Raw genomic sequence first — 27473 nt, forward strand, 5'->3', positions numbered from 1 at the left:
AGGTGTCAATTGAATTGAATTGAATGATTTGCAAGCCTGCTCCTTTTGGTCTCAAAGCTAGTGCAAGCCCATAGCTGTCTTGAGGTAAATCAAAGCATGCTTGAATACGCAAGAGAGCTGATCCATATCCGGCGGGCTTAGGCAAAGACCGATGAATGGGAGTAATTCACCCTTAATTACGCTTATCGCTGTTCGGAGAGTCTCTGCAAGACCCAACAGATATTCCTTACTCGTGATGAGGTCCGTGATCATTATATTGATCAACATGCAGCCTTCTAGAAGATAAATATTAAGAACGATCCCAGATATAAGTACGTTTGCATTTGGGGATATTGCCGAAGTGAGGGAATTCATATTTTCGAAGAGGAGAGAGCGTTTGAGTACCATCTCAAGTCTGCGTACAACATGTCCAACCCGCTAGTTATCACGAACAAAGATCTTGGACATCGCCTAGATGCAGGAATGATTACAAGCAGAAGCGTTTTGATTTAATGCCCCGCATTATCTCCGCAATCTAGCTTCGGAGTGAAACAGAAGTCGGAGAATCCTAATTCAACTTTTCCAATTTTGGTTCCCGCCTAAAGGAGAGTTATTGAAGTTTGGCACTCATCGATGGCTAGATTTTCGATTCTCTGGTCCTCTAAAATCACGAAACCTAATTCATGAATTGGCGGAAGACATTTTCATAGGCTGGAGTAGCAGTATTATACAAGTTGCAAAGCTTCCTTTCTCGCATACCAATAATCGGGACTAGATTGCCCATGCTCCGTGATAATTTTAACTCAATATTAGGTGTCGTGTTTCCGGCCTACATACCATACCGAAGGAACATAGTAAATGGGCTTTCAACCTTTTTGCCGTTCCCCCGACCCCTTCCTTCCCTTCTTCTTCTTCCCCCGCCTCATAACATCGCCTAACCCCCGAAAATTCGCATTACGCGCCGGATACGACGGCCTGCCCTTCAAATCCTGCTCCAGCTTCGGCCTCACATTGAACGCCTCCGTCTCACTCTTCAGCGCTCGCCCCTGATCCAGCCAGTGCTCCAGCTCATGCCGACGCATCAGCCGTGCCCCCGCAACCCCATGCTCTCTCTTGAGATGAGCGCCCACCTCTGCGAGGCTGCTAAAAACATCGTCACGGCGTGTACAGCACGGCTCGTGGCCGCAGAAGAGCTCGGCTGGCTTGCCGGGCCCGGCTTGGGCGTCGGCGATGAGCTCTATGGAATGCTGCTCGATGCCATGCGTGCGTAGGTCTGCGCGGGTGGCATAGATTCTGGAGAGGGCGTTGGAGGGACACGCCTCTTCGGGGCAGGTGTAGATGAAGTCGGTGGCGAATTGCTCCCACCGTTCGGTTTCAGCTCTTCGGCGGCGTATGGTTACCAGATCCCATGCCACTCTTAACAACTGTGCGTGGACCTCTGGCTTTTGCATATATGTTTTGGTTTCTTGCTCTAAGAAGGCTTTTGTTCGGCTCCCGTCTTTCCTGGGCTGCCATTCATCAAGCGGCTCATCCTTTAAACCCGGGACGTTGAAACGGTGAATGGGGATTTTTCTACCATATGTTGATAGAAGATGCTGGTGGGTTTTCTCTGACCTTACAGTGAGGTCTCTCGCCATGTCATTGAATGGGCCTGCTTCTGTACGACGTCGACGTCTCTGGATTTTAATCTTGTTGAAACTGTCTGATTGGACCCACTCAAGTGATGAGCCTGGGGCGACCGATCGACGCCGTTGCCAGTCAATGGTTTGTTGCAGCTCGTGCATATCGTCCTGTGGGTCCGGTGCACCGCTACCGATCGAAAGCAGCAACTGTGGATTCTGTTCGTGGAGGAGTTCAACTTCTTCGACAGCTATTACAGACGGGTTATTTGCTAACTTTGTAGCGTCTCGGAAGACGAGAGATCCAATATTGACAGGTAGAAATAGGTTTTGGGTTGCGAGAGTAATTTTTGCAACGTCAAAGAGGGGTGGCAATATCGGCGCCAATCTACAAGATGGTCGCATAGAAGGCAGAGTATCGAAGCTATGAAATAGGCATGCCGTTCCTGAGAAGTTAGTATCCTCCGTTTTCCGTAGGTTTTGAGCTACTACAACACTTCATAGAATGTCAGCTGCGCTCACGCTACATTATTCCGGGATGAAATAGGTACCCAGCTTACGTTCGGCATTTTTTCGAATCACTTCGAAATGACTGTTCCTTCACGTCGAGGCATAAATGATTCGTTCCAATATCTTTATGATCTCCTATGATGTTCTCCAATGCTTTTTCAAGCGTGTTTAGGGTATACTCATGCATCATATCAGCGCCGAATAGTGATATGTCAGCTACTGCGCCTTTCCATGCGCCTACATACGGCTGGATCATAGCCCGGGGGACCTCTTTGACGGCTGACCTTTTACCGAAGACTTCATTACCTAAGATGTCAAGCTGCTCAAGAGCTTCGTTGATAGAAACATGCATCCGTCCCAGTGCAATAGCAGCTAGGCTGTTAGGGAAGGTTAGCAAAATGACATCGGGATTGTGAGAATGATTACCGAACACATACCCACCGGTCCCGGCTCCAAAGATGTAGTCAAAGTAATGGCTAGGATGGAAATCGGACTTTAGCGGGACCGAAGGCCTTTTAGAGAAGCTCCGGGGGTCTGGTGGTGTATTGTCCGTTTCAAAACGTTGTTTCGCTGCTTTTGTCAGAGAATGGCCAAGCCAGGGGTAGTCTGTGCTTGTTTCATTCGTATGAAGTGGATGCATATAGGTGGTAACTTTCAACTACGTATTGTTACAAGACGGTTAGGAAGCGAGGCTTGTAAAATACTCACGTCCTCTTCAGGTTGTGAATTACTCTCAATCGACGCAACGAGATCCATGATATTTCTCAGGATAAGTAAGGACGTGTATACTCTGATTCCACCGCCATCTACATAATATATTAGCGCTCTGACGCAAACTGAATTCCTTCGATCTAATATACCGAGTGAGAGGATAACTTTTCTAGACCACGGGCTAAGAGGATGAGAGTCGGAATTATCAACAACAGAAGTTCGCGGAAATGCGCTGTGAGGTAATGGTGGGCTGGTGTTTCGAAACCGCAGTGTAGGATCCTTCGATGCTGAGGGTCCTGAAACCGGTTCCGTTATGCGAAAATTTTGCGCATTTTGAGTGTTTGCAAGCTCCTCTCGAAGCCTCCAGACAGCGCCCTCGCCGGTCTCGACCGACCAAAAAGACAAAAACGGCGCAACTTGGCCGTTGAGGCAGTTAACAGATTTCTTAAGCTGGTCTAGTTGATCGACTCTGAAACCCCGAGTAGCGCTGATTTCAGTTCTCTGTTTTTTGAAAGTGTGTGAATATTGTCATTACATACATTTTGGAAGAATGTTCTGCATTACTACAAGCCTGCTCTACCTTGCTCAGATTGAAGTCAATATCTCCTAAGAAAAACCGCGTTGCTTGTGTAAGATTGGTCGATTTCATTTCAAGCAGATCGAGTACTCCTTGGTCGAATTTAATTTCATTGCTCCAATGTCTCAGCTTCAACAGCATATCGTCCAGCATGCGGGCGAGATCTGAATCCTTCACGGCATGTGGATTGTTGTCCAACAAGGCTTGAAATCGTCTAACAATCTGCTGAAAGAGCTCCGAAAGGCCAAGAGGTGCGTGGCCTTGCGAGCCACCGGGGGTTGCATTGTCCATAGTGCTGCCGTGACTTGATGGAGCGGTAAAGTCGATGAATTGAGACGCCGATCAAGTTCTCGTTGATACGGGACATAGGTGGTGAGTATTTAGGCAGCGGCAGCCTTTCTTGAATTCATCCTCTGTCAAAAGCCTCCTGCTGACCGTATTCCCTATCTTGCTTCAGGTTGCGGGTTCTGATGGGGCTGTGAGACAGTGGCTTGCCAATACTTCGCTAAAGGACTTGAAGCCGGCCTGCCAATGCCTCTCGATACCGCAACTTTTGAGCTGCTCTAACAGGGCAAAGCCTCGTTGCCTTCTGGCTGATAACCATGCTGAGAGGGCGAACCTGGGTGGCGGAGCAAAGGCCAGTAGGTTTGCTCAGCCGCATGTTTCAGGAAGGTCTTCTCGAGAGGTCCCCAGCCCGTTCAACTTAAGGTTCCTGTGACTTCTCCTGTCCACGCAATGACGGATCCATTGTCTATAGTTAGTGCAGCAACCGGATTAGCATTGGGCACTCTTGGATTTTTACTACAAACTATTACCTTACTCGAGCAGGCCGGTCGCGATTATCGGAATTGTCCAGGGCGTCTTAGCGACTTCAAGCGACAGTTGTGGCAGTGCGAGGCCCAACTGGAGGACTGGAAGACGAGGTGGGATGGCTTCTCGGACAAAACCTACAAAGCATTCTGGGGAGACAACTATGAGGAGATCAAGAACTGGTGCGCAGATACTGGAAAGTTATGTGGTGAGATTGGGAGAGAACTCCGTGACGAGGGGAGCAAGGGAAATTCTGGGAAAGCGAAGGCCGTCGTCAAGCGCGCCTGGTCCTTGTTGACGATGAGAGGTTCCTCCAAAAACGCGAGAGCACGACTAAAAGCTAATGGAAAAGCATCGGCTGTAGCGAACGGCCAACCTACTGCAGGCTCGAAGCAAATAGCTCCCACCCAAAAAATTGCTTTCGCATTATATAAAAGCGGGAAATTAAGGCAGCAGCTGGATGACCTGAACAAGGCTATTGATAACTTGGACAAGTTCTCCGAGATACAGTTTAGACGGCAGCAACTTAGTAACTCAACCGACCCCCCAACTAGAGAGGAATTGAGGAGGGCGGAGCGTCTAATGAAGTTTGTAGAAGGCCTTACAAGCTTTGCAGGACGCGTACATGNAGCGCAAAAGGGTCTTGACTCGGAGGAAAAGACACGATCATGGGCTCTGGAGCTCAGGCTGCCTGACAATAAAGGTGACGCTTTGAAATGGGATACAATGGGTGAAATTGATATAGACTTCGCATTGCACGTGAAGGACCAACAGTCCCAGTGGGCCTCGAGAAGGATTCGAATATACCATCGCCACTCTGATCCGGATGTCGCATCTTTGACCAAAGCGATCACTGAAGGTCTGCTTGACGCAACACCTGGCTCTAAGGGCAAGGCAAAGCAAAGCTTTGGAGTTCTCGATCCCTCGGCTGGACAACGTTCGCATTCGTATAGGAAGCTTCTCCAGGATGGGATCTTGCGGGACAAGGGAGTATACAAAGCTTGGGAGGGCGATCGCGCTAATCTAATATTCGGATTTGTAAATTGGACCATCTTACTCTGGGAGACGAATTGGACTACCCACCCTTGCTGCTGCGGCCTTCGGTTTGAGCAGATGTCTCTTAATGATAGACAACATACACTCACTGCCGTTGAGAAGGATGACTGTCATGGAGACCTTGGAATCAAGAAAAAGCTATTGCTACTGGGTATGACTCTGGCAGAGCTCACAATGGCTTGCTCACTACAAATTGATAAGACCAAAGGAGCTTCAGCAAACGAATCTAATATCCAATTCATTATGAATAGAGGAAAGGGGCATGAGACAATATCTCGGGATAGGGTCTTGCAGAAAATAAGAAAAAGGTCTGGCTCGGATAGATTTACGGAGGCAGTTGCGTACTGCTTGGATAATGAATCGGTTGCAAATATGGAAGACTTTCGGGCTCCATTTATTGACCATTACGTCCGCAACATTTTCGAGCCGTAAGGACCCCGAACCTAGATCACTTCGTCAGCTGACTTGAAGTAGTGTGAGAGAGTATTTTGAAACAATTCTTAAACATCGCAAGGAATCGGAGTCAATGCTGTGGTGGGGAAATCTTCTCAGCCGCTCCGCGTGGCCCTCGGATACTGTTTACGATGACGGTTCCTGAGGTAATGACCGGAAGCCATTTGGAGATCCCTCCGAGGCAACCACCATGCATGCAACATCTAGCAAACTGGTGTATGCAACTTTGCGGCTAACAACTGTTTTCTCGCATTCTGAGATGTATCATCAAATGATCAGAGAGAGAATTAGCCAAACTGGCTCATGGTAAAGACACTATTACCACAGAAGTTCAAGCCTGCATTGATAATAGCTGCGGGGATAGAAAGAAACACTTCCGCTGCATCCAGATAGCGAATGTGAAAGGCAGGGAGTAAGGTGGAGGGGACGGAAGTGTTGAGCAGCCACTGCCGACCGGCCGGTTCCCAACGCGAAAGGTGATTGGAGGCGAAGTAAGGGAACCAACACTCAAGGGATGAAGTTAGAATAGAATCACCTCGACTTATAGGGAGCAGACGGATTTGGCTCTAGCTAGTAGAACGGATTCGATAAATATTATCTATTTATGGAACTGACACTTTTCCAGCTTATGCATTTTGTTGTTCAATCTACCAATGATGTGTGGCCGTCTTTGTCTTCCGAGTCGATGGCATACGGCTTTATTTTCACGATGCTCATAGCTTGCTTGAACCCCCAGCAAGGGCAATGCACTCAATCTCAACAGGGACTCCCTTAGGCAATTGCTTGACGGCGACACAGCTCCTGGCAGGTTTATGCGCAAAGAATTTCTCGTAGACGCCGTTCATCTCGCTGAAATTGGCCATGTCGTCCAAGAAAACAGTTGTCTAGTTTCCCAAATAGTTAGCAAGAGCCCGCAAACCCTAGTAAGAGTATCCAGCAACATTTTGCGTGAAACCAAGCCACGCAAAACACCCAAGCTAATTGCCATGAAGCTGTTTGACTGCCATCCCATTCCACGACCTCACTGCCAGGGGCAGGGAGAGGAATCTTAACCCACCTTAACAACCCTGCTGATGTCACTGCCCGCCTCCTCAAGTATCGCTATCACATTCTCGCAGCAGCTCTCCGTCTTCTCCGCAATACTGCCCTCGATCAAATTGCCTTGCGCATCCGCGGGAATCTGGCCTGAGACAAAGATATGCGGGCCGGCTGCGATAGCTTGCGTCTAGCAACATCATCAGCACTGCACCTAAACGCCTAATTTCAAGTCTGCAATCCGCGATCCCCAATCCGAGGTCGGGATTGAGATTATATCCTCCGGCGTATGCCTGCCGTGCATTCGATAGCTCGGCCGGGGGGAGGCGCTGCGGGGGAGGTGGCGCGCGGCGGGGAGCGCGTCCCGGATGCCATGTCGCGGGTGCTCCATGCACTCCGCGCGTGCTCCTGAGTGGAAAGGGGGGTGGCAGACTGGGTGGGAGCACATACGTAGGGGCCAGCGGCTGCGTCCCGCGTGTCAGCTAAGTCGCTCTGCTATCGCGGCGCATGGAGTGGGAGTGTTACGTACGGGGGCAAGCTTTAGCGGTGAAGACTTTCTTCATGTCAGACATTTCCCGGGCGTGTAATTGGTTGCGAGAGCTGAAACTTGGCGAGTGAGAGAATACGGGGGTCAGGTATCGAGCGATGGTGGTTGCGCGACAGAGCATCGCAGGCTGGACTCTGGAGAAGGATTTCGGTTGCGTGGCTTCGTCAGATTGGTAAGGTGGGGGGCTCTCGCGTCTGGGTCGTCTTCGCCAGGGCGGGGCCAAAATCGAGGGGTACTCGAGCAAAAAAAATAATTTCTGCCGATCGCTCCGCCTGCAGGACTTTGCGCAACGCGTGTTACTTGACTGCGAGATTATGCGGCGCAGGCAGGAAAATGTGATATTTTGCTGGGCGATAGACCAAGACACGCCCAGTCTATCTGAGTATGTAGGAGAAAAGAAACGGGAAGATGCAGCTCCTCATTAGATCCCCGAGAGTGAGGATGCCAAGCGTGCATCGTGGGCATCCACTCTCTATCTGCGCTGTGGATATTATTATGCAGTGTAGATGAAGAAACACAGAGAATAGAGAACGCCTTCCCCAATGCAATATTCCGTCTCGAATCCGAGACATGTAGAGGCCGCTATCGAGGAGTTTGGTACCTTCTCATCAAACTGACTGGGCCCTACGACTTCTCCTCCTGGCTCGACAGCAGTGTGTATACTGGAGCATCCAGTTTCGCTCGCCCTTTCAAGAAGTCAAGCTCAAGAATGAAGCTATAGCCCATAAGCGTGCCTCCGAGCCTCTTTACCAGCGATCCAGCAGCCGCAGCTGAACCGCCTGTTCACCCATCCGTCAGTCCACTGCTTAGATTGTGTATTGAAGCGATTAAAACATACCAGTAGCAATTATATCGTCCACGACCAGCACCTTCTGCCCCGGCTTGACAGCATCACTCTGCATCTGAAAAAAATCCTCCCCATACTCTTTCTGGTACGCCGCCGTCTCACATGGACCGGGCAGCTTTCCCTTCTTCCTAGCGGGTACAAAGCTCGCGCCCAGCCGCAGCGCGAGGCTTGAGCCGAACAGGAACCCTCGTGCTTCCAATCCGACTATCACGTCGGGCTTCTGTGCGTCTGGGAACACCTGTGTCACATGTAGCTCGAGGGCGCGTAGCAGAGCCTCATGGAGAGACGGGTTGGCGAATATCGGGAGGATATCTTCAAACAGAACGCCCGGCGAGGGGAAGTCTGGGAACTGGCGGAGCGCTTGCCGCAGTCTTATCATAAGACCGGAGAGTTCGGCGGAGCCGGCGGTGGTGGCGGCGGAGAGTCCTCTTTGGGAGGCATTGGAGGAGAGGGTGGGATCTGGTTTCGAAGCAGGAGGGTGCGAGGAGGTGGCAGGTTTATCAGTAGTCTGGGTGGAAGCAGTGGTGGTATTCTCTGGGTGGCCGTGGGGCGGGTGGTCGGTGGAGGAGACGGGAAGGGCAGACATGATAGAGAGAGGAAGGGAGGGTGGGAAGTAGCAGAAGTACCACAAAGAGCTGAGAAGATTCTCGTTTGTTAGGTTGGCGGTCTGTGAGACGCACCGGCTAACAGCGAACTGCGCGAACGGGCAAGAACCGTGGGATGGGAATATTAATGGCGTGCCCCGACAGCCCCGTACGACTGGCCTGCAAAACCTCCCAAGCACCGCCGGCCGAGTGGCAGACTGAAGAGTCACAGCGGACGCAGACCAGATTCCCTGCAGCACACATTTAGCACATTTAGCACATTTTTGTGGGACAAGTACAGGGCATGCTCAGCTCAGCGCTGCACGGCTTGCACTTGTGGCTAACGCGCCTCTTGCTTTGAATCGTCAAAGCCTAGAAAAGAAGCTTTTCACCCACCAAAGTCGACGAGGATGGTCTACTGCGGCCTCAGCCGTGCGCTCTGATAAGACGGAGAGATACCGGTGTCGGGCACCAGCGGCTTTCATCGCAAGGCTGTGGTACTTTTGGGTTACTTTTTCTACACGAGAGCAAGGCATCCCACCATGGAGGTACGTACTACCTACTTATTGATGTGCTGGAGGGATCTTTATTGCCAGCCAGGGGCGCTGCTTCAGCTCGTCAAACGCCTGCTTTATCAAGCCAAGGTGGTGCTGATATCGATTTATATCAATAGGCAGCAACGCCTCTCAATCGATCCCATAGAGCCCAAAGCAACAGGCTGTTGATGAGAGCAGGGAATAAGAAAATTCTTCTCCAGGCCCGAACGCTGCGAAAGCAAGGACTATGCGTGGGGACGACCTGGATGATGGAATCTTCACGTCAACGAAATCCCATAATAATATTATGACATGATATCAGCGCTTTCAGGTTCTTGAAACGCGTCTTGCAACGAGTGTGTTTTCTCCACATAAAAGCACGCCATCCTGCCTCCTGCATCTAGGCGCCCAAGCCATTTACTTCGGATGATTCCAGTGCTATCAAGGTGCTCGCTCACGATATGAAGTCTGGAAGCATCTCAGCTATTCAGGCCTCTAATTGGAGAAGCCGTGACTGTTGGGTACTTGGGTACCTGGCTCCCTGCTGCTGACATGCCTGACTGTGCTCGCTTCTGGAATGCTGATTCGCGGCTCTAGAACGTTGAGCTGTTTTGATCGACACCCTCTTTTCGAGACGAAGGATGTATTTGCCTGCGAGCACTAATTGAGCAATTCCGAGAATCGTTGCCTCTAGGGTGCCTTGTTCCAGATATCTATGAGGGACAAAGCTGAACTCGAATTACTTGATCGAGTAGCTGGTGAACTAAAGTTTCCATCTGCATCGCGAATAATTGTCGCGTGCCCATATCCAAAACCTCGCATTTGGCTTACCTATCCCTACCTTTACCATGGCTCTCAACCCACCACCCAGCTGGCTCTGCAACTCCTAATCGGGTTAATACATCGACTCGCCGCGAGCCATCAACATTCGAGCGAAATACTGGATATACTATGCGCGGGCGAGGGCGCCGGTGTGCCCCCGGAGGCAGCTTACAGACATCAAGCAGAGGTGCCAGCACCCAAATTAGTTCGCGCGACGCCTCACAAAGCACTGCGCAATCCGATCAATCGACACAGGAGCGGGTGGTAATATCTTGGGTGGTGAGAGTAGTGGTGTCGGCGGCAATATTCAACAGGCTTACAAAGGCCTAGGCGACTTGTCCTTTCAGGAGAATTTTGCTGAGGGTTCCTTTGGCGCGTTCCAAATCTAATTTGGACTCTACTACTTGTACTATAACTAAAATCAAGACTTGATCGTGGTATTATAGTCATAAAAGTTACATTTTCATAATTTGATTTTCGCCAGATGTACACAAGTCAAGCACACGTGATATCCTAACTTGATTAGGGAAGAACTAAACCAATTGGGGAGAGGATGTCAATTTACCGCTGGCCTTTAAAAATATTTTTTAATATTATATATAAAAAAATTAAAACTATATATAAATTAGCTTTAAAATTTTTTATGAAAAGCTTATTAAGTTATAAGTATTTTAAAGGGGTATATTAGTACTGTAATGTGTCCCGCTTCACGTCGCCATATGGCCAAAAAGGCGGACGGTGCTCGCGAATCTATCGCGACTGTTGCGGGATCCAGTATATGTACCCTTAAAGGTACTGTGCACGAGGTGGGACCGTGCTGACTTCTATCACAGTATTCTAAGCCACTTCTATCCACAAAGTCATGGCGTAACCCGATATCTAGACTTTCCCACATGTTTTTCCCGTCCATAACGCCATATAATGCCTCCACGTCATATGCTTCCCGTCTGTGTCGCTCTAACTCCATACAGTCATATTCTTCACCACACATCCCTCACCGGTCCTCTTTACCAACGATCCAACTTCGTAAACTAACTCACCAGTATCCTTGAGTACCTTAATTGCCTCGCTAGCTTTATTTCGCTCGACTACGACGATCATGCCAAGACCTGTATTCCACACGCGCGCGAACTCAAGGTCTTCAATCTTTCCAGAAGATTTTAACCATTTGAAGACCTCCGGCACTGGCCATGTTTGAGCATCCACGTCTGCGGAAAGGTGGTCCGGCAGCATTCGTGGGATGTTCTCTAAAAGGCCGCCGCCTGTGATGTGTGCCATGCCTTTGACTAAGCCTTTCTCCACAACTGCTAGCAGAGGCTTTACATAAATTCTCGTAGGCGTTAAAAGGCTGGCACCAACGGTCTCGGCCTTACGCCACGGTGCGGCATCATGGAACGAAAGGCCTGCCCGTTCGACAATTTTCCGTATAAGTGAATAACCATTCGAATGCGGTCCGTTCGATGCCAAGCCCAACAGCACGTCTCCCTCGACCATCGCGTTTTTGTCAGGCAATATAGTCCGACCCCTCTTGATCGCTCCAATTGCAGCACCGCCCGCATCATACTCCCCTTCCTTGTACAACCCTGGCATCTCCGCAGTCTCGCCGCCCACAAGCGCGCAGCCTGCTTCTCGGCAGCCGTCCGCGACGCCTCCAACGAAGTTCGCCGCACTGTCCACGTCTAACGTGCTGCATGCGTAGTAGTCTAGGAACATGATCGGTTCGGCGCCTTGCACCACCAAATCGTTCACGTTCATCGCGACTAGATCAATGCCTACGGTGTCATGTTTACCTATCTCGAACGCAATCTTGACTTTCGTTCCTATGCCGTCAATTGCGCCGACAATGATCGGAGACTCGGTATACCCTGCTTGCTGTAAATCAACCATGCCACCAAATCCCCCAATCTCGGCGTCTGCGCCGGGCCGCTTGGTGCTAGCTACTGCAGCCTTAATGCGCTTGACAAGAGCATTGCCAGCATCAATGCTAACACCCGCAGCGGCGTAGGTAAGAGATTCTTGGGTTTCTCTGGATGTGGGTGTGGTGCGGGTCACGGTTGTGCCCTCTTCGGCCGGTTGCAGCAGACGCCAAGCGCATGCGATGTTCTCTTTCTTGAATTGCTCGATTAGATGGTTCGCAATGGTGTCAAAATTATGGGTTGCGAGAGCTAGGATAGTCGGGCCAGCTCCAGACAGGCAAATACCTAGAAGTCCGGGGTGTGACTGTGGGGTGACCGACTGTAAAATCTCAGTGAGCCCTGGGATGAGGGTCTTGCGGTAACGTTGATGCAGCTTGTCCTGCATAGCTCGGTAAATCATGTCTGAATCGGGTGGTGACTCTCCCAGTGCGGTTGTTAGTAGGGCTAGCCTCTGCATGTTGAATACGATGTCCTTCCTCGAATACGCTGTGGGTAACACGTCTCGTGCTTTGGCCGTCGAGACCTCAAAGTTTGGTATTACACAAATGCATTTTATTTCTGGTGCCCATTTGAACTTCTTGAAATGTCCAATATTGTGTGGCGGTTCTGGTGGCTGAAGTCCGGTATCCACCCCACCAGCGGATTCGGGTAGCACTTCGCTGAGGGGAATCTCGAGCCTTGCAAGATCTTCAGCAGCCAGCTCGTTCAAATATGTCCCAACGAAACCTCCGTACAACGCTGCGGCCACGTTGTCCGGATGTCGCTCCTCCATCAGGCAGTAATCCAACATCCTGGCTTTTGAGAGGCCCAGATTGCCGACTTCGTTTGCTATGTTGACGCCAGCGACAATAGCAGCTCCTGAAGACCCAAGCCCTCTCCCCAGCGGAATAGGGTTGATTATATGTATATGCGTCTCGACGGGGAAATTGCGTATGCCGTGGCATCGTAGGACGTATATTGCGGTTCGAGTGACGAGATTCTGTTCCGCATTGAGCGGCACCGATTCTGCGTCCACACCCTCGTAGGTGAGGCTGCAGTGCAGTAGATGGTCCGAGGATGGCTTGCTGGTGACTGTAACTTGGACCTCGAGGAAGATGTTGAGCGCAAGACCGATCACATCGAAGCCGGGGCCAATGTTGGCTGAGGAGCAAGGGACTTTGATAGTGGTGGTCATATCTGCGGCTGGGGCTTTACCTTGCTCAATTGGGCCCACGTCGTGAGGTCTTGCGCTGATATCGTCCCCGCGAAAAATGTGGTAGTGGGGCCGAGTAGAAAATGAGTTGGTTACACCCTTGGCAAAGCTCTATTTCTTGCCAAAACCCAAGTAGTCGCGCGCAAGAGGGCCTAAATAGGGTTATTGCATGTGTAGCTAAAGGTAAATAAAATCTAGTTCTATAATTTATCATTCAGATTGAGTAGTTGCAAAGCATGAAGGTCGAAATTGTTTCCTATAAAGGCAATTTCGCTCAATCGCCACCAACTGTGCATAGTAATTGTAGCGAACGGCTGTGGCTGCACGTAAGGACCTTTTTGGTTGCCCCGGAGAATCGCTTTGGTTGGCTAGGAGAATCAAATTAAAGACGTACGCTTCCTCATCTCCCCCTTGACTACGCCTCCTTTGTGGCCGCCAAAACGCGAATTCAACGCTCTGCAGAGAGGTCGATGAAATTTGGCGGTACCGTACGGGTGGAAACCTTACAACATTCGACAAAGACCACAGCACTGCGGAGGGAGGCCGATAGAGGCGTTCGCTACGATTGCTATCTACAGTTGGTGGCATCCAAGCGAATTGAACGTGTACCGAATCTGCAGCCCGCCAAAGGGGGCGAAGCGGTCGTGCAAATGGCTATCACCGATATCCGCGTAGAAAGTTTAGCGGTGGTGCTGCGCCGCTATTAGGGCTCTGTGGCGATGGTTGTGGCTTACTCACACATGCACTGGCTGCCTAAAAGTGCTCTCCATCCAACTTCCCACTTTTTCTCGCGATATTTCTCCTCTTGAGGGCTTTAGATGCAAGTCGGTGGAAAGTCCGACAAGAATGGTGCACTTATCAGCATATGGCAGTGAGCAGATTGCCCTCGTGCCAATAGAACACGTCCACCTGTCTTATGTACCTGAGTCACGGGGTGGGCGTTTCGACGACCACTGACCACTCACAGCGTTCACGGGAGCCCAGCCCCGTCCTCCCAGAGAATTTGGGGGTACGGGACTTAGGCACCAGCTGTACGGTCAAGCGATGGCTCTCTAGTGTCTAAGGCTTTACTCCGTCTTTGAGTCAGCCTTTCTCTGAATTCACAGGCCTGTGCAATTTGCATATCGAACAGGCAACAACACGACGGCCTTAAAAAGGGCGACCATCTGCAGACAACTCCAGTTCCTCATACCACTCTGTATTGCAATCTCCCCAGCCAAAGGGTATCAGTTTGCTCATCCAACACCAATCTGACACTCTATCAACTCACTCTTCCCTCCCTCATCACATCCGCAGTCGTGGCTCGCACCACCCAGACTGCCAGGAGCACCACTGGTTACAGAGGCAGGGGTCTCAATTCTCTCAATAGACGTCTCCGCGGCCGCAGAATGGTTTCAGAGCGAGTTGAGGAGTACTCCTCATCCGAAGAGGAAGAGGTCACTACCGTCACCAATGGCATTAAGAATACTGCTATCACTAATGGTGTCTCAAATGAGGAAGCCGAGGGTGATGGAAAAGAAAAAGAAACATCCGAAGAGCCAATTGAGATTGGAATGCAGTGCGGTTTGAAGAATCTCTACTCTGGCAAAGAGGACAAGCGAGGCCGCTTCCAGTGGCAAGACAAAATCCCCGAAGATGTCGGCAAACCCGCCGAGGATGCTGAGACTGCTAAATGGGCACTTCTCGTTCGAAACGTCAAGGTTTACAATGATCCTCGGAAAGTTCTTGCCATTCATTCAATCGTTGTCCAGAGCCCTCTACTGAAGAAGCTTCTCGAAAGCGTCCTCAAAGATTATCCAGGTGTGACTGTTGGACTTCAGCGACTTGAGTTTTCCGGCAAGTTCGAACCCATCATCCACCGATGGTCTCAACTGAAGGAAGCTATTTCGCAAATTGGTGATGAGACAGAAGATCAGCGAAAGACTAAGGAACATGCCGAGCTCTTCCATAATCTTCTCAAATCAGAATTCAAAAACCTAATCGATGCCTCGCAAGATATGATGTCGAAGGGCGTCATGACATACGAGTATCTCTGGACTTTATTCCAGCCTGGTGCAACGGTCTATGCTCGGCAAGACGGTCAGGAAACTGCTATGAAGCTTCACGAGACCAAGTACGGCCAGGACCGAAACGGCAACCCTTGCTTCTGGCTCACTTGCAAATACATAGACTGGGATGGTGCTAAATTTGGCACTAACAAGCTGAATTTATCCATCCCTATTTACTCAGGTACTCGCTCTATCACTCAACTTGCTGTCTATCCTATCAACTATCATCACGATAAGGATGCTCTCCGGACGCGTTTGATTGAGCGGGGAGCCAAGGCGGAATCGCTTGCTGGCTCACACTACAAGTCATATCACGGGATCGGCTGGAAACGGGGTACTTTCGGGACGAAAGACAAGTACAACATTAAGAGCCGCATTGTTATTGACACTTACGGATGGAACCGGTTCAATCCTAGCTTCGCCATTTTCGTCACCCCTCTCAATCAAAGAGACCCAGTTGTTGGAGGTACTAGTGGGGGGGATGGAGATGATGGCGAGGATGAAGACAACTATGATGATGGCGAAGACAACGATGGCGGAATGCCTATCGACGGCCAATTTGCGGACGAAGATGACGAGTCTCGACGCATTCCGTTGACCACTGACCAGAAGCTCATCTGCACTCCACTTCTCCGCGGCTACTCTCTCAAGAACAAGCTGTGGCTCAATTTCTTCGTAAACTGTGTGAAAGAAATTGAGTGGCAGACGGGTGCCTTCGATAGCCTTGTACTGCCTTCCAATCAGAAGGATCTGATTCTAGGCTTCACTGAGTCTCAGCGCAAGTACAAGGAGTCATTCGATGACGTCATTGAAGGCAAGGGCAAGGGTATTATCCTTCTGCTATGTGGACCTCCAGGCGTTGGCAAAACGCTGACTGCCGAGTCGGTCGCAGAGGAGATGCGTGTCCCCTTGTACATGATGAGTGCCGGAGACCTGGGTCTCGATCCGCGGAACGTCGAAACTAAACTGCAAAACATCCTAGAAATGTGTACAAAATGGAACGCCATTCTCCTCCTGGATGAGGCGGATGTTTTCCTTGAGCAGCGGTCACTTCACGAGTTGGAGCGTAACAAGCTTGTTTCCATCTTCCTACGAATCCTAGAATACTACGAGGGTATCATGTTCTTGACCACAAATCGCGTAAACACCTTCGATCCTGCCTTCCAGTCTCGTATCCACATCTCTCTCGACTACCCGGAGCTCTCCATTGACTCCCGTCGCCTCGTCTGGAAGAACTTCCTCGCCGGCTCGCAGCAGCCGAACACCATCTCCAGCCGCCAGCTCGACCAGCTAGCACTTATGAACATGAACGGCCGACAGATCAAGAATGTCCTGAAGACAGCTCAATTGCTTGCTAGCAGGAAAGAAGCGAAATTGAGCTACGACCATGTTATGACTGTGCTGGACGTGACGCAGCATTTGCACAATAGCACACAGGAGAACGAGAGGACTCGCGCGAGCATTTTCTGTTGATCATTTAAAGGAAGCTAGAGTTATTTATAGATTTGTTTACTTGTTTTGGGTCGAGAGCTGCGCATTTCTTAAGGCTCTCCCAACGAGCGTGTAGTCTTGCATTTTCTTACGTTCCTTTGCTGGTCTATGGACTCGGATTTATTTTTGTCTCTTCGGCTTACTCTGGCACTAGACTTTCACGATGCTGGTATGGACGGCGCTGCTGGAGACTGATGTTCCCTGTTAATAATATACGAATAAACGAAATCATTACAATATGTCTAGGGAGAGTATGCTTTTTGAGCTTTAGATGTCAAAAGTCCAATCTCTTCCGCAGTGGCCTGGCCTAGAAACCTTCGCAGCCGCTACACTCAAGTAAAGTAATCAGGTTAGCGCTTCAAATGTCGCTCAAGCAGCACGTCCTTCTACTCAGTTGTGGCCTCATAATGAGCATACTCGAAAAGTGCACTGATGAAACCATAGATTTGTTCGTTTTCCTAAGGGCTTATTCCGGTTAGCTTCCTATCTACGCGCCGTTCAGTAAAGTCGACCAAACTCCGTTGGCGATGTGTTCGCGCTACAATATACTTGCGCATCTCGTAACATGCATATCAATCTACTATGTGTCACAAACCCCCACTATAGAGGTTTGGGCTATGTCGTCCACGGTCTTAGTATCAACATACCTTTTTAAAATTCTTATAACTTAATAATTATAATAGCTATTTATATAAAATTTCAAATATAATTTATCAAATAGTAAATCAAGCTTTTTATAAAATAAAACGACCTGGTGGCAAAATGTATGCCAAATCTGGCGGTAATGACCATAATTTTGGGGGGGGGGGGTTTGCCAGCCAATTCCTGACTTAATCTGCGTCCCGCTCTAATCCCTTTTAAGCACTAACTCCACCCTGTCGGTTACATCTATCTCGCCCATCTCACCTATAGACACTATTGACCTTATCCCCGTCGACCCCATCGACCCATTAACCACGCCTACCCCACCCTGCCATCGTAGATAAGGTCAATGGGACTCGACCGTCGCTGCAAAGATTGTTGAATGTGTGATTGTTGTTGAAGAGAGCCGCCTTTCCTAGCACCATCACGGCGATAGAAAAGCTGCACGGATTTGGATTATTAAATTCCACGAAAGCCTTTACGCTACAGTTGATACAATTATTGGACTCGACAACAGATTCCGCTAAGCTAGACTTTGGAAAATTCCAAGGATTTGTGCCAAGGCGGCCGAAGTGTAGAGAGTATGCGAACTATCAATGAGTGCACCTTTCTCTCATTACCCAAATTATTTTATATGGGGTACTAGTGTTATGGTTTACGTTCGAAGATGTATTAAAAACATCAAATAACTTCTCGAAAGGCTCTGGCGATTACTAATTGTCGGTATCACCCGGGGGTACTGCAATTGCAATATAAGGTAACTGGTTCTTAATTCATACGTGTCTCTCTTCTGTCTACTAAAAGAGAAAGAAAGGGGTAGTAAAGGTCGGGCTATCTATCGGGCCGTAGGCAGTCAGGTGACCTACGCTACGCCATACAGCCCCTACCGCATACACCATGCGGCCCTACCGCATACGCTCTGCGTCATTCATCTAATAACACTATTTATATCCTCTACTCGTACAGACACTAATATTACCAAGTACTAAGTAATAGTATTTTAAGCAGCTAATCTAATGGTTCTATCCGGCCAGCTACAAAGGCAGATAAATACATCGCCGTATTGCTACCAAGCATCTAGTCCTCCTTCATGTTTTAAGCTACTCCACCATTCTCAAAGCAACTGGAAGATAAGGTAGGTTGAGGAAGTAGAAACGGACAATCGCCAGCTTTGCCCTCGTCAATCTTCTTTCCTCAAAGTCAACGTCCAAACCACATCGCAGAGAAGGCCACAGTTCCTGGTGATCAAGCTGCCATCGCCATGTCGAATCCTACTCCAGCTTTTGTCCTCGTCTCGGCCGAAAAGACGTTTAGCTCCTACACCCAGGACCAAGGCGCGAATTACGCCCAGAATCGCACCGACTACCACCCTAACCTGTATAAAACCATCATCGACAGCATACTTCCACCGGCGGCCAGCTCAACACCCTCCTCGACGTTGGTTGCGGTCCGGGCACGGCTGCCCGCGCGCTCGCACCGCACTTCGCCTACGCCATCGGCTTCGACCCGTCCGAGGGCATGATCAACAACGCCCGTTTTCTAGCAGGCGCCTCGCCCTCATTAAATACACGAATTGGGTGGGTCAAAGGTACCCCTGATCTAAGCTTGATATGGTGTAGTGGTCGACGCCAGGCCGACACTACCGTCGAGTGTAGCAGAGACCTCGCTCAAGGCGTTGGCTAGTCGATGGGAACTGCCAGGTTGGCGTATCACTTCCACTGGCTACTTTTTGAGTTTCGTAGAGTACTGCATCTGGATGGCTCCTAGAGCCCGGTGCGGGAGAGCATTATGGATCTCGTTCCATGAGCAACCCCTCTCCTTCATCTTGAGTACCGTCTTGTTCTCTTTTGGTTTCCATGGGACGCGTTTTCTCTTTGCAGCCTCTGCAGATGTCTCATTAGTATGTATACCCAACGCTTCGGAAGGGACCGGAAGATGGAGGTGCTCCGGGATATGTGACAGCTGGAACTCGAGATTATAAACCGTCTCCTTCCCAATCTTGGTGCGTTTAAGGAGACCCTGGAAAGGCCATTCTTGATACTCCGCGATTGATGCCGGCTCTGCTCTAGCCGAAGGACTTCGAGAGGTTTGCGGAGTTGGTAGATGCCCGTAGTCGGCTTGGGACCGCGCCTCGTCCATTTCAGGTCGTGTGGTCGAGGATGGCGAGAGGCTGTGAGGTTGTTTGAGATGGTGTTTTGGGCTATAAGAAGCAAACGATGGGTAACAGTGGCCGAAATTCGAGGCCAGCTTCCGCTGCTTTTCTGGCTGTGGGTCCCGTCGTCCTCGACCTCCTCATTCGTTTCATGGCTACGATCGCTGTCTTCGGAGTGGTGTATGTCGCTGCTGGTCTCTCGATTCACGCCATGGCGCCCCTGCTTCTCTGCCCGTTTCTCCGCCCGTTGCCCCGGCCCAGGCTCGCCGCCCGGTGCCGGGCCGGATAGAGCAGAGGACTGGAACTTCGGGAGGTTCGTGAAGTATAGCGATGCTTCTCGTTGATTGAAGTCGTCAGATGCTTGAGATAGACTTAAGACTGTGCTTAGCTCAAGGAAGGAGGAGAAGAGGCTACTTGAGACAGATTCCGTTAGCAACATGTTCCTTAAGTTCTTCCAAACTAAGATTCTCTTTAATTAGCTACTTACCTCCAAGCTCAGAGAGCGTAGGGCTGCGTGAAATTCTCAATTGATCCTCAGTGATCCAGGTAGAGGGCTCATAGAGATCGAACATATCGACCAGGTACTCGAAAACTTTCCTGCCCTTGCGCCAGCTAGAGCGTATTTGGCGAACTCGGAAAATGTCCCTTTGTGCTTGTAGGACCAAGTCTTATCAGGACTTTTTACCAGGTAGTAGCGTTGATGTCTGTATATCGTCTTCGTTGGCCCAAGGATTAGACCTGTTTGGATGTTCACCCCGTACGACTCGGTACTGGGTTGTCTTTGCCTGGCGTCTAGCACGCTGCCGGACCGTATCCCATGTAGTCGAAAACATGGCTGGTCGATCTCTAGTTCTGTGGCTGGCAGGGCCTTGGTGGCTTTCTTGTCCTTAGAATCGTCCGCGTCGTCCAGCTCTACCAGGTCCTGCTTAGTGAGGGCAATAACTACAGAATCATAATCACCACCACCCTGAACCTAGCTTTTACTAGCCTCGTGCCATTACCCAGTTTTTCAAGCCATCCTGTGTTGATCTGCGCTTGTTTTGTAAATTATTCATCCCCAAATCGTATCATGTATCTAGTCTTGGTTGTTCCAACTCCCATTATCTATGTGTCATTAGTTTCGCTCGTGTTCAGGAGGGCGTTTCAGATGTAGGTGTTGGCTGCGGCCGTTGGAAGATAACTAGTAAAGGTGGTGTCTGTGGTATTTGCATCGTCGGGTCTCGCTTGCGTGCTAATTCGAAGGTGTCTGGGTTCTCTGTTTGGAAATTGGTTGCTCGTTGTTTGGGGGGGCGGCTCGCGCCTGACTCTGCCACTGACGCCCATGATCGCGTTGGTAGGAGCGATGCTGAATAGGCACTTAGCTCTGTTCGCAGGGATTGAGTTTCTTCTCGGAGTTCGGAGTTCTGGTTCTTCAGGTTTTGCTCTTCTGACTTGATCTCGGCGATGTCGGTTCTGGCATTCTTGATGACGTCGTTTTGTTGTGTTATGGTCTCCTTTAGGTTCGCAATGAGCCACGCAACCTCATCGGGGTTTGTGCTCTTCCTTCGCCCCCGCTTGAGAACTCGAAGCTAGGGGTTTTGTTGGTTCCTGTGAATATGACTGTCTTCTGAACTCCGATAGTGGTGGTGTTCCCTGTTGCGTGGCCTCCGTCCCGTTCTATTGGGATCCACCAGGGAGACCCCCGGCTGCCCCTCCGCTGGGTCGGTCATTGGCTGTTGCTCTCGTATCGCGTGTCCCCTCGTTTGCACTAGAGATTGCAGTCTTACAGTCGCTAGTAAAATCGGCTTCCGCCCAAAGTAGTCACAGAAATTTTACCCCACCTCTTGCCAAGCGCTTTAGTCTTAGTATGGTTAAAACCTAAAATACCCCAGATCTATCGCTTTAGGCAGGGACCCTGCTAAAATCTCATCAGGCGCTTACTATACTATATTATTCACGCTAACTCGCAAAAAGCCAAGCGGGCATAACAGGGAGCACAAGGATGTGGCTGAGCGGTTCGGCACCTCCCTGCTCGCCGGTAATATTCTAAGCCTGTATAGGACTAGTTCGCACGGGCTCGGTCGACAGCTTGCACCGCAATCTCACTTCAGCCTCACATTGCGGTCCCAGCTCTCTCCTTCAAAATCCTTTGCGGAGGTACTTCAACGGCGAGTGTGGATGGATACGCCAATCGCGCCGGTCGGACTGACCCTATTAAGTCAGCCCAAGGACGCGGTGGTTGAGTAAGTCTAAAAATCCCAAAGCTCGCCAGTACGTTAAATTTGCTTGATGGGAAACTGACCTAAATTAGCGTAGTGTTCGTCCACGGTCTTCAAGGGCATCCACACAGGACTTGGACCTCAAACCCAAAATCAGCTCAGGCTCTAGCTCCACTAAAAGTCCCTAAAAGAGACAAGACTCGAGCGCTTAGTCCTTTTCGCTTATTCTCGAAGCACACGCGGACGGAGCCTGGAAGGCCTATTAAAGAAACCTTAGACCATGTCGATGAAGAGAGAAACCAGGAAGCGGAGGCGAAAGACGTCTTTTGGCCGAGAGACCTGCTTAAGGACGACTTTCCCACGGCCAGAATAATGACTTTCGGATATAATACCAATATCACGCAAGGTTACAAAGCAGCGAATCAAGGTAATATATTCTCCCATGCAAGGGATCTGCTGTATGGATTAGAGGTAAAGAGGAGGCAAACGCCGACCCGAGACCTCGTCTTTATTGCGCATTCGCTTGGCGGGATATTGGTTAAGGAAGTCCTTCGGCGCTCTGAAGTCGATCCGGACCAAAAGATCGCCAAAATCTTCGGGTCAACTACTGGAGTATTCTTCTTCGGCACTCCCCATAGAGGCAGCAGGGACTGGGCCTCATTTGGAGAAGGTGTCGCCGCCGTTGCAAGCCGTATATTGGGCGTAGACGTAAATACTCAGGTCATCCATGCTCTGTTGCCTTCTGGCCCTGAACTTGAGATCTGTCGGGAATCATTCACAGCCCAATGGGTAAAACGTGGGGATGATCTTACCGTAAGGACTTTTCAGGAGTCAAAGGGCGTTACGGGCACACAATGGGGAGGGTTTAATCAGCTGGTACTATAGTGTCTTACCTTAAGTTTTGCAGCTAACAGTCTAATAGATTGTGCCTTCCGACTCCTCTACCCTGGACCATCCCGGCCAGCGCGCTCGAACGATAGAGGCGGACCATATAGGAATGGTCAAATTCAATGGGGAAAATGACAAAGCGTATGAGATGGTGAAGGAGGATATTAAGGAACTAGTTACTAGGGCGGATAAAGCGGTGCACAACCTTATATCTGGTACGTAGTTTAGTGCTCTTAAAGCCGCTAATTATCTAATTATTAAAAGATCAACCGAAAGAGCAGGAAGTAGAATGGAGTGAAGAGGATTGCAAATGCCAACAACTACTCCGAACTTCGGACTATGAAAGCTACAAAGACAGAAACCCCGATCGAGTTAAAGGGACTTGTCAGTGGTTTCTAAAGCACCCTAATTTCCAAACATGGCATCAGAGCAATACATCGAGTCTACTTTGGGTATCGGCGGATCCCGGCTGTGGTAAATCAGTTCTGTCTAAATCCCTTGTGGAGAAGGAGCTAAAAAGCACCGAGTCACGCGCTACTTGTTACTTCTTCTTTAAAGATGACGACGTTAAACAGAAAAGCGTAACCCACGCGCTCTCCGCTCTATTACATCAGTTATTCTCGCAGAGGAGGTTCCTCATCCAGTACGCTATCCCGGATTACGAAAGTGAAGGAAACCTACTACCTACGTTATTTCACAAACTATGGACGATCCTCACCAAGGCCGCGACCAATCCCAAAGCTGGCGAAGTCGTTTGTATTTTAGATGCTCTCGACGAATGCGAAGAATCTGGTCGATACGATATTATTAAAGCCCTCAGTGCTTTCTACAAGAAAGCCAACAACACTGAAGGAAATCCATCCAAGTTCAAATTCCTAGCCACTAGCCGCCCTTACCTTGACATTGAACGGCGATTTACAGAGCTGACGCACGACATGCCTTCTGTGCATCTGCAAGGCGAAAAAGAATCTAGAGCGATCAGCGAGGAGATTAACCTTGTTATTCACTTTGAAGCACACAAGAAAATTGGATTAGAGCTAAAGCTTAACGACTCGGAAAGATCCTTTCTAGAACGCAAGCTTTCGAGCATGCCTCACCGAACCTACCTGTGGCTAAAACTTATTCTTGAAGTGATCCGCAGCCGAACGAGTGTTACCCAGAAGGGAATACAACAGATCGTCTCCAACTTACCTACCACGGTGGAAACCGCGTACGAGGCGATACTTGAGAAAAGCTCGGACAAAATGCTTGCGCGGAAACTTCTCTGCATTGTCGTTGCAGCAGTCAGGCCACTTACGTTAAATGAAATGAATATTGCACTTGCTATCGAAGATCACCACAGATCCTCCAAAGACCTCGACCTCGAAGACGAGATACGATTCGAAGGCACCGTCCGACATCTCTGCGGGCTCTTTATCAGCGTTATAGATCAAAAGGTCTATTTAATTCACCAGACAGCGAAAGAGTTTCTCCTCGCAAAAACCGAAGCGTATAGCGGAGTATGGAAATATTCCATTGAGCCGGCTGTGTCAGAGCTTATCGTCGCCAAGACATGCATTACGTATCTCCTCTTTGCTGAATTCAGCAGTAGTTTAGATATAGGAGGGAAATCACAGGCCGAAAAAGAATCTAAAGTTAAAAATCACACAGATAAACATCATTACCTAGGCTATGCCGCAAGTCAATGGGCTATCCACTACCAAAAGGCGCAGGCAAGAGCAGAGCACGGAATGCAGCAATCGATTCTCGATATTTGCGACACCCAAAGTCAGCGATTCCGAAATTGGTTCTACGTATACTGGACTCTGGTTCATCGCTACGAGTCAACTCCTGGGTTCATGAGTAGTATAATAGTAGTGTCATATTTTGGGCACGAAGCCGTGGCCAAGCTGCTGCTCGAGACGGGCAAGGTCAACGTCGAGTCGAAGGACACGAAGTACGGTCAGACGCCGCTATCGTGGGCGGCGAGGGGAGGGCACGAGGCCGTGGTCAAGCTGCTGCTTGAGACGGGCAAGGTTGACGTCGAGTCGAAGGACAAGTACGGTCGGACGCCACTATCGTGGGCGGCCGAGGGAGGGCGCGAGGCCGTGGTTAAGCTACTGCTTGAGACGGGCAAGGTCGACGTCGAGTCGAGGGACAAGTACGGTCAGACGCCGCTATCGTGGGCGGCGAGGGGAGGGCGCGAGGCCGTGGTTAAGCTGCTGCTCAAGACGGGCAAGGTCAACGTCGAGTCGAAGGACACGGGGTACGGTCAGACGCCGCTATCGTGGGCGGCGAGGGAAGGGCGCGAGGCCGTGGTTAAGCTGCTGCTCGAGACGGGCAAGGTCGACGTCGAGTCGAAGGACAAGTACGGTCGGACGCCGCTATCGTGGGCGGCCGAGGGAGGGCGCGAGGCCGTAGTCAAGCTGCTGCTTAAGACGGGCAAGGTTGACGTCGAGTCGAAGGACACGAAGTACGGCCAGACGCCGCTATCGTGGGCGGCCGAGGGAGGGCGCGAGGCCGTGGTTAAGCTGCTGCTTGAAACGGGCAAGATCGACGTCGAGTCGAGGGACAAGTACGGTCGGACGCCGCTATCGTGGGCGGCGAGGGGAGGGCACGAGGCCGTGGTTAAGCTGCTGCTTAAGACGGGCAAGGTCAACGTCGAGTCGAAGGATGACAAGTACGGTCAGACGCCGCTATCGTGGGCGGCGAGGGGAGGGCGCGAGGTCGTGGTTAAGCTACTACTCGAGACGGGCAAGGTCGATGTCGAGTCAAAGGACAAGGAGTACGGTCGGACGCCGCTATCGTGGGCGACGGAGGGAAGGGGCGAGGCCGTGGTCAAGCTGCTGCTCGAGACGGGCAAGGTCAACGTCGAGTCAAAGGACACGGACGGTCGGACGCCGCTATCGTGGGCGGCGAGGGGAGGGCGCGAGGCCGTGGTTAAGCTGCTGCTCGAGACGGGCAAGGCCAACGTCGAGTCAAAGGACACGGGCGGTCGGACGCCGCTCTCGTGGGCGGCGAGGGGAAGGTGCGAGGCCGTGGTTAAGTTGCTGCTCGAAACGGGCAAGGTGGACGTTGAGTCGAAGGACAAGGAGTACGGTCGGACGCCGCTATCGTGGGCGGCGATGGGAGGGCACGAGGCTGTGGTCAAGCTGCTGCTCGAGACGGGCAAGGTCGACGTCGAGTCGTGGGACACGTACGGTCGGACGCCGCTATCGTGGGCGGCGAGGGAAGGGCGCGAGGCCGTGGTCAAGCTGCTGCTTAAAACGGGCAAGGCCGACGTCGAGTCGAAGGACGAGTACGGTCGGACGCTGCTATCGTGGGCGGCGAGGGAAGGGCACGAGGCCGTGGTTAAGCTGCTGCTCGAAACGGGCAAGGTGGACGTTGAGTCGAAGGACAAGACGTACGGTCGGACGCCGCTATCGTGGGCGGCGATGGGAGGGCACGAGGCTGTGGTCAAGCTGCTGCTCGAGACGGGCAAGGTCGACGTCGAGTCGAGGGACACGTACGGTTGGACGCCGCTATCGCGGGCGGCGAGGGAAGGGCGCGAGGCCGTGGTCAAGCTGCTGCTTGAGACGGGCAAGGTTGACGTCAAGTCGAAGGACAAGTACGGTCGGACGCCGCTATCGTGGGCGGTGGAGAGAGGGCACGAGGCCGTGGTTAAGCTGCTGCTGTCGAACATTGAGGTCACTGTCAAGTACCACCTTATGACTCACACCCTGTTTCTTGCCATCGTATGTCTTACTATCTATTTTCTATTACCTATTCATTACCTATCACCGACTGAGTGGCAATGTCGACCTAGTGGCGATTGAGTAATAGTTCCAAATCGTCGTCAGTGTCGTCGTTAGTGTCGTCGTCAGTCCTTTGCCCCTACCTTATGTATATAGAGAGCTTTTAGAGCCAGCTTTAATCGACAGAGTTTTTATAAGTGACTTGTCCGTCTAACAGTTATAAGCCCGGGCCATTTACTGCATTATCTTTGATTTGAAACCCTGATTACCCTATTATTAACTAAATAGTAGAAGCCTTAAAATGTCCTCTTAATAATCCAAAACCCTTATTATAACGTATACTGTAATCCTAGCAGGCCTAAATAATTAGGACTAATAGATTAGTGTTATTAAGTATAGAGCTGATGGTAAGAGTGTATGGGAGTACATCGATCCGGATATTAAAAAAAATAATCTATCTAGACATAGAGCACCGTTAGAGCCATTACTATCAGTTATTAATTCTTAAAAGACTACGTTCTTAGCCCTTAATAAAGGTAAAAAGGAAGGGCTTTAAGCTTTATAAAAACAGTATAACCGTACTTATAAGCGGTATAAGAAGGAGGAAGCAGCCCTTAGATCTTTACGTACCTATATTATTAGCACGATCTCTTATAACTATATTAACTATACCTTTAAAGGGAATACCGTCTATAATATCCTTATATTACTTAAGTAGGCTATCGCCCTAACTAATAATGCTTAGAAGGTTAACCTAGCTACCTAATATTTAAAAATAAAGAAAGCCCTAAAGAGTTAAAATATTAAGAAGTAGCTCTATAAGTGGAAGAAGGTATATAATAATTACAAGAAGATTAAACTACCTAAGGTAGATGGCGATTGACTAGTTAAGGACTTTATGTATACCATTAAATCTATCTTATTAGAATAGTTAAAATACTAGAAAAACGAATTACAGAACCTTAAGAGGAAGAAGGAAAAACTACTTACCCTTTAAGTTATTATTAAGGTCTATTAAAATTATTGTTAATTAGACTTAGCTTAGAAGGTAAGGAGCTAATAGGGCTCCTATATAGTAAGCTTTAAAGGAGAGCTAATTAATAAACCTAAATTAGAAACTAAACCGGAAGCTAAATCTTTAAGAAGG

The 27473-nt window shown here is 50.0% G+C and overlaps 10 protein-coding genes across 10 annotated transcripts; 5 read left to right on the top strand and 5 right to left on the bottom strand.

Annotated features, from left to right (window-relative positions):
- Positions 1-616: 616 nt before the first annotated feature.
- Positions 617-2096, bottom strand: K441DRAFT_105817 (uncharacterized protein). The gene has a single exon (XM_067639927.1). The coding sequence runs from the start codon at positions 2001-2003 to the stop codon at positions 846-848; it is 1158 nt and encodes a 385-aa protein (XP_067510094.1). The 5' UTR covers positions 2004-2096; the 3' UTR covers positions 617-845.
- Positions 2097-4131: 2035 nt separating this feature from the next.
- On the top strand, positions 4132-5694 carry K441DRAFT_692392 (uncharacterized protein; the record flags this gene model as incomplete). The annotated part of the gene is made up of 1 exon (XM_067652569.1): positions 4132-5694. One exon carries the CDS (start codon positions 4132-4134, stop codon positions 5692-5694), a length of 1563 nt encoding a protein of 520 aa, XP_067510095.1.
- A 734-nt stretch (positions 5695-6428) lies between these two features.
- Positions 6429-7322, bottom strand: K441DRAFT_533438 (YjgF-like protein; the record flags this gene model as incomplete). The annotated part of the gene is made up of 4 exons (XM_067642283.1): positions 6429-6599; positions 6773-6940; positions 7201-7214; positions 7280-7322. The coding sequence occupies 4 exons, from the start codon at positions 7320-7322 to the stop codon at positions 6429-6431; spliced, it is 396 nt and encodes a 131-aa protein (XP_067510096.1).
- Positions 7323-7921: 599 nt separating this feature from the next.
- On the bottom strand, positions 7922-8730 carry K441DRAFT_534979 (adenine phosphoribosyltransferase; the record flags this gene model as incomplete). The annotated part of the gene is made up of 2 exons (XM_067642352.1): positions 7922-8076; positions 8136-8730. The coding sequence occupies 2 exons, from the start codon at positions 8728-8730 to the stop codon at positions 7922-7924; spliced, it is 750 nt and encodes a 249-aa protein (XP_067510097.1).
- Positions 8731-10763: 2033 nt separating this feature from the next.
- On the bottom strand, positions 10764-13257 carry K441DRAFT_651603 (phosphoribosylformylglycinamidine cyclo-ligase-like protein). Its single transcript, XM_067647224.1, has one exon. The coding sequence runs from the start codon at positions 13174-13176 to the stop codon at positions 11044-11046; it is 2133 nt and encodes a 710-aa protein (XP_067510098.1). The 5' UTR covers positions 13177-13257; the 3' UTR covers positions 10764-11043.
- A 1325-nt stretch (positions 13258-14582) lies between these two features.
- Positions 14583-16715, top strand: K441DRAFT_534914 (P-loop containing nucleoside triphosphate hydrolase protein; the record flags this gene model as incomplete). The annotated part of the gene is made up of 1 exon (XM_067642349.1): positions 14583-16715. One exon carries the CDS (start codon positions 14583-14585, stop codon positions 16713-16715), a length of 2133 nt encoding a protein of 710 aa, XP_067510099.1.
- A 2331-nt stretch (positions 16716-19046) lies between these two features.
- Positions 19047-20066, bottom strand: K441DRAFT_105910 (uncharacterized protein). Its single transcript, XM_067639928.1, has one exon. It carries the CDS (start codon positions 19964-19966, stop codon positions 19196-19198), a length of 771 nt encoding a protein of 256 aa, XP_067510100.1. The 5' UTR covers positions 19967-20066; the 3' UTR covers positions 19047-19195.
- A 1632-nt stretch (positions 20067-21698) lies between these two features.
- K441DRAFT_601302 (ankyrin) lies at positions 21699-24730 on the top strand (the record flags this gene model as incomplete). Its single annotated transcript, XM_067645223.1, has 4 exons — positions 21699-21749; positions 21818-22601; positions 22648-22828; positions 22878-24730. Coding segments are annotated over exons 2-4 (2538 nt in total), but the record flags the coding sequence as incomplete, so codon positions are not given.
- Positions 24731-25153: 423 nt separating this feature from the next.
- On the top strand, positions 25154-25498 carry K441DRAFT_427999 (ankyrin; the record flags this gene model as incomplete). The annotated part of the gene is made up of 1 exon (XM_067641601.1): positions 25154-25498. A coding segment is annotated over one exon (345 nt), but the record flags the coding sequence as incomplete, so codon positions are not given.
- Positions 25499-25915: 417 nt separating this feature from the next.
- K441DRAFT_430177 (ankyrin) lies at positions 25916-26263 on the top strand (the record flags this gene model as incomplete). The annotated part of the gene is made up of 1 exon (XM_067641631.1): positions 25916-26263. A coding segment is annotated over one exon (348 nt), but the record flags the coding sequence as incomplete, so codon positions are not given.
- Between the last annotated feature and the right edge of the window lie 1210 nt (positions 26264-27473).

Source organism: Cenococcum geophilum (genome assembly GCF_001692895.1).
Source record: "Cenococcum geophilum 1.58 unplaced genomic scaffold K441scaffold_2, whole genome shotgun sequence".
Taxonomy (NCBI): Eukaryota; Fungi; Ascomycota; class Dothideomycetes; order Gloniales; family Gloniaceae; genus Cenococcum; species Cenococcum geophilum.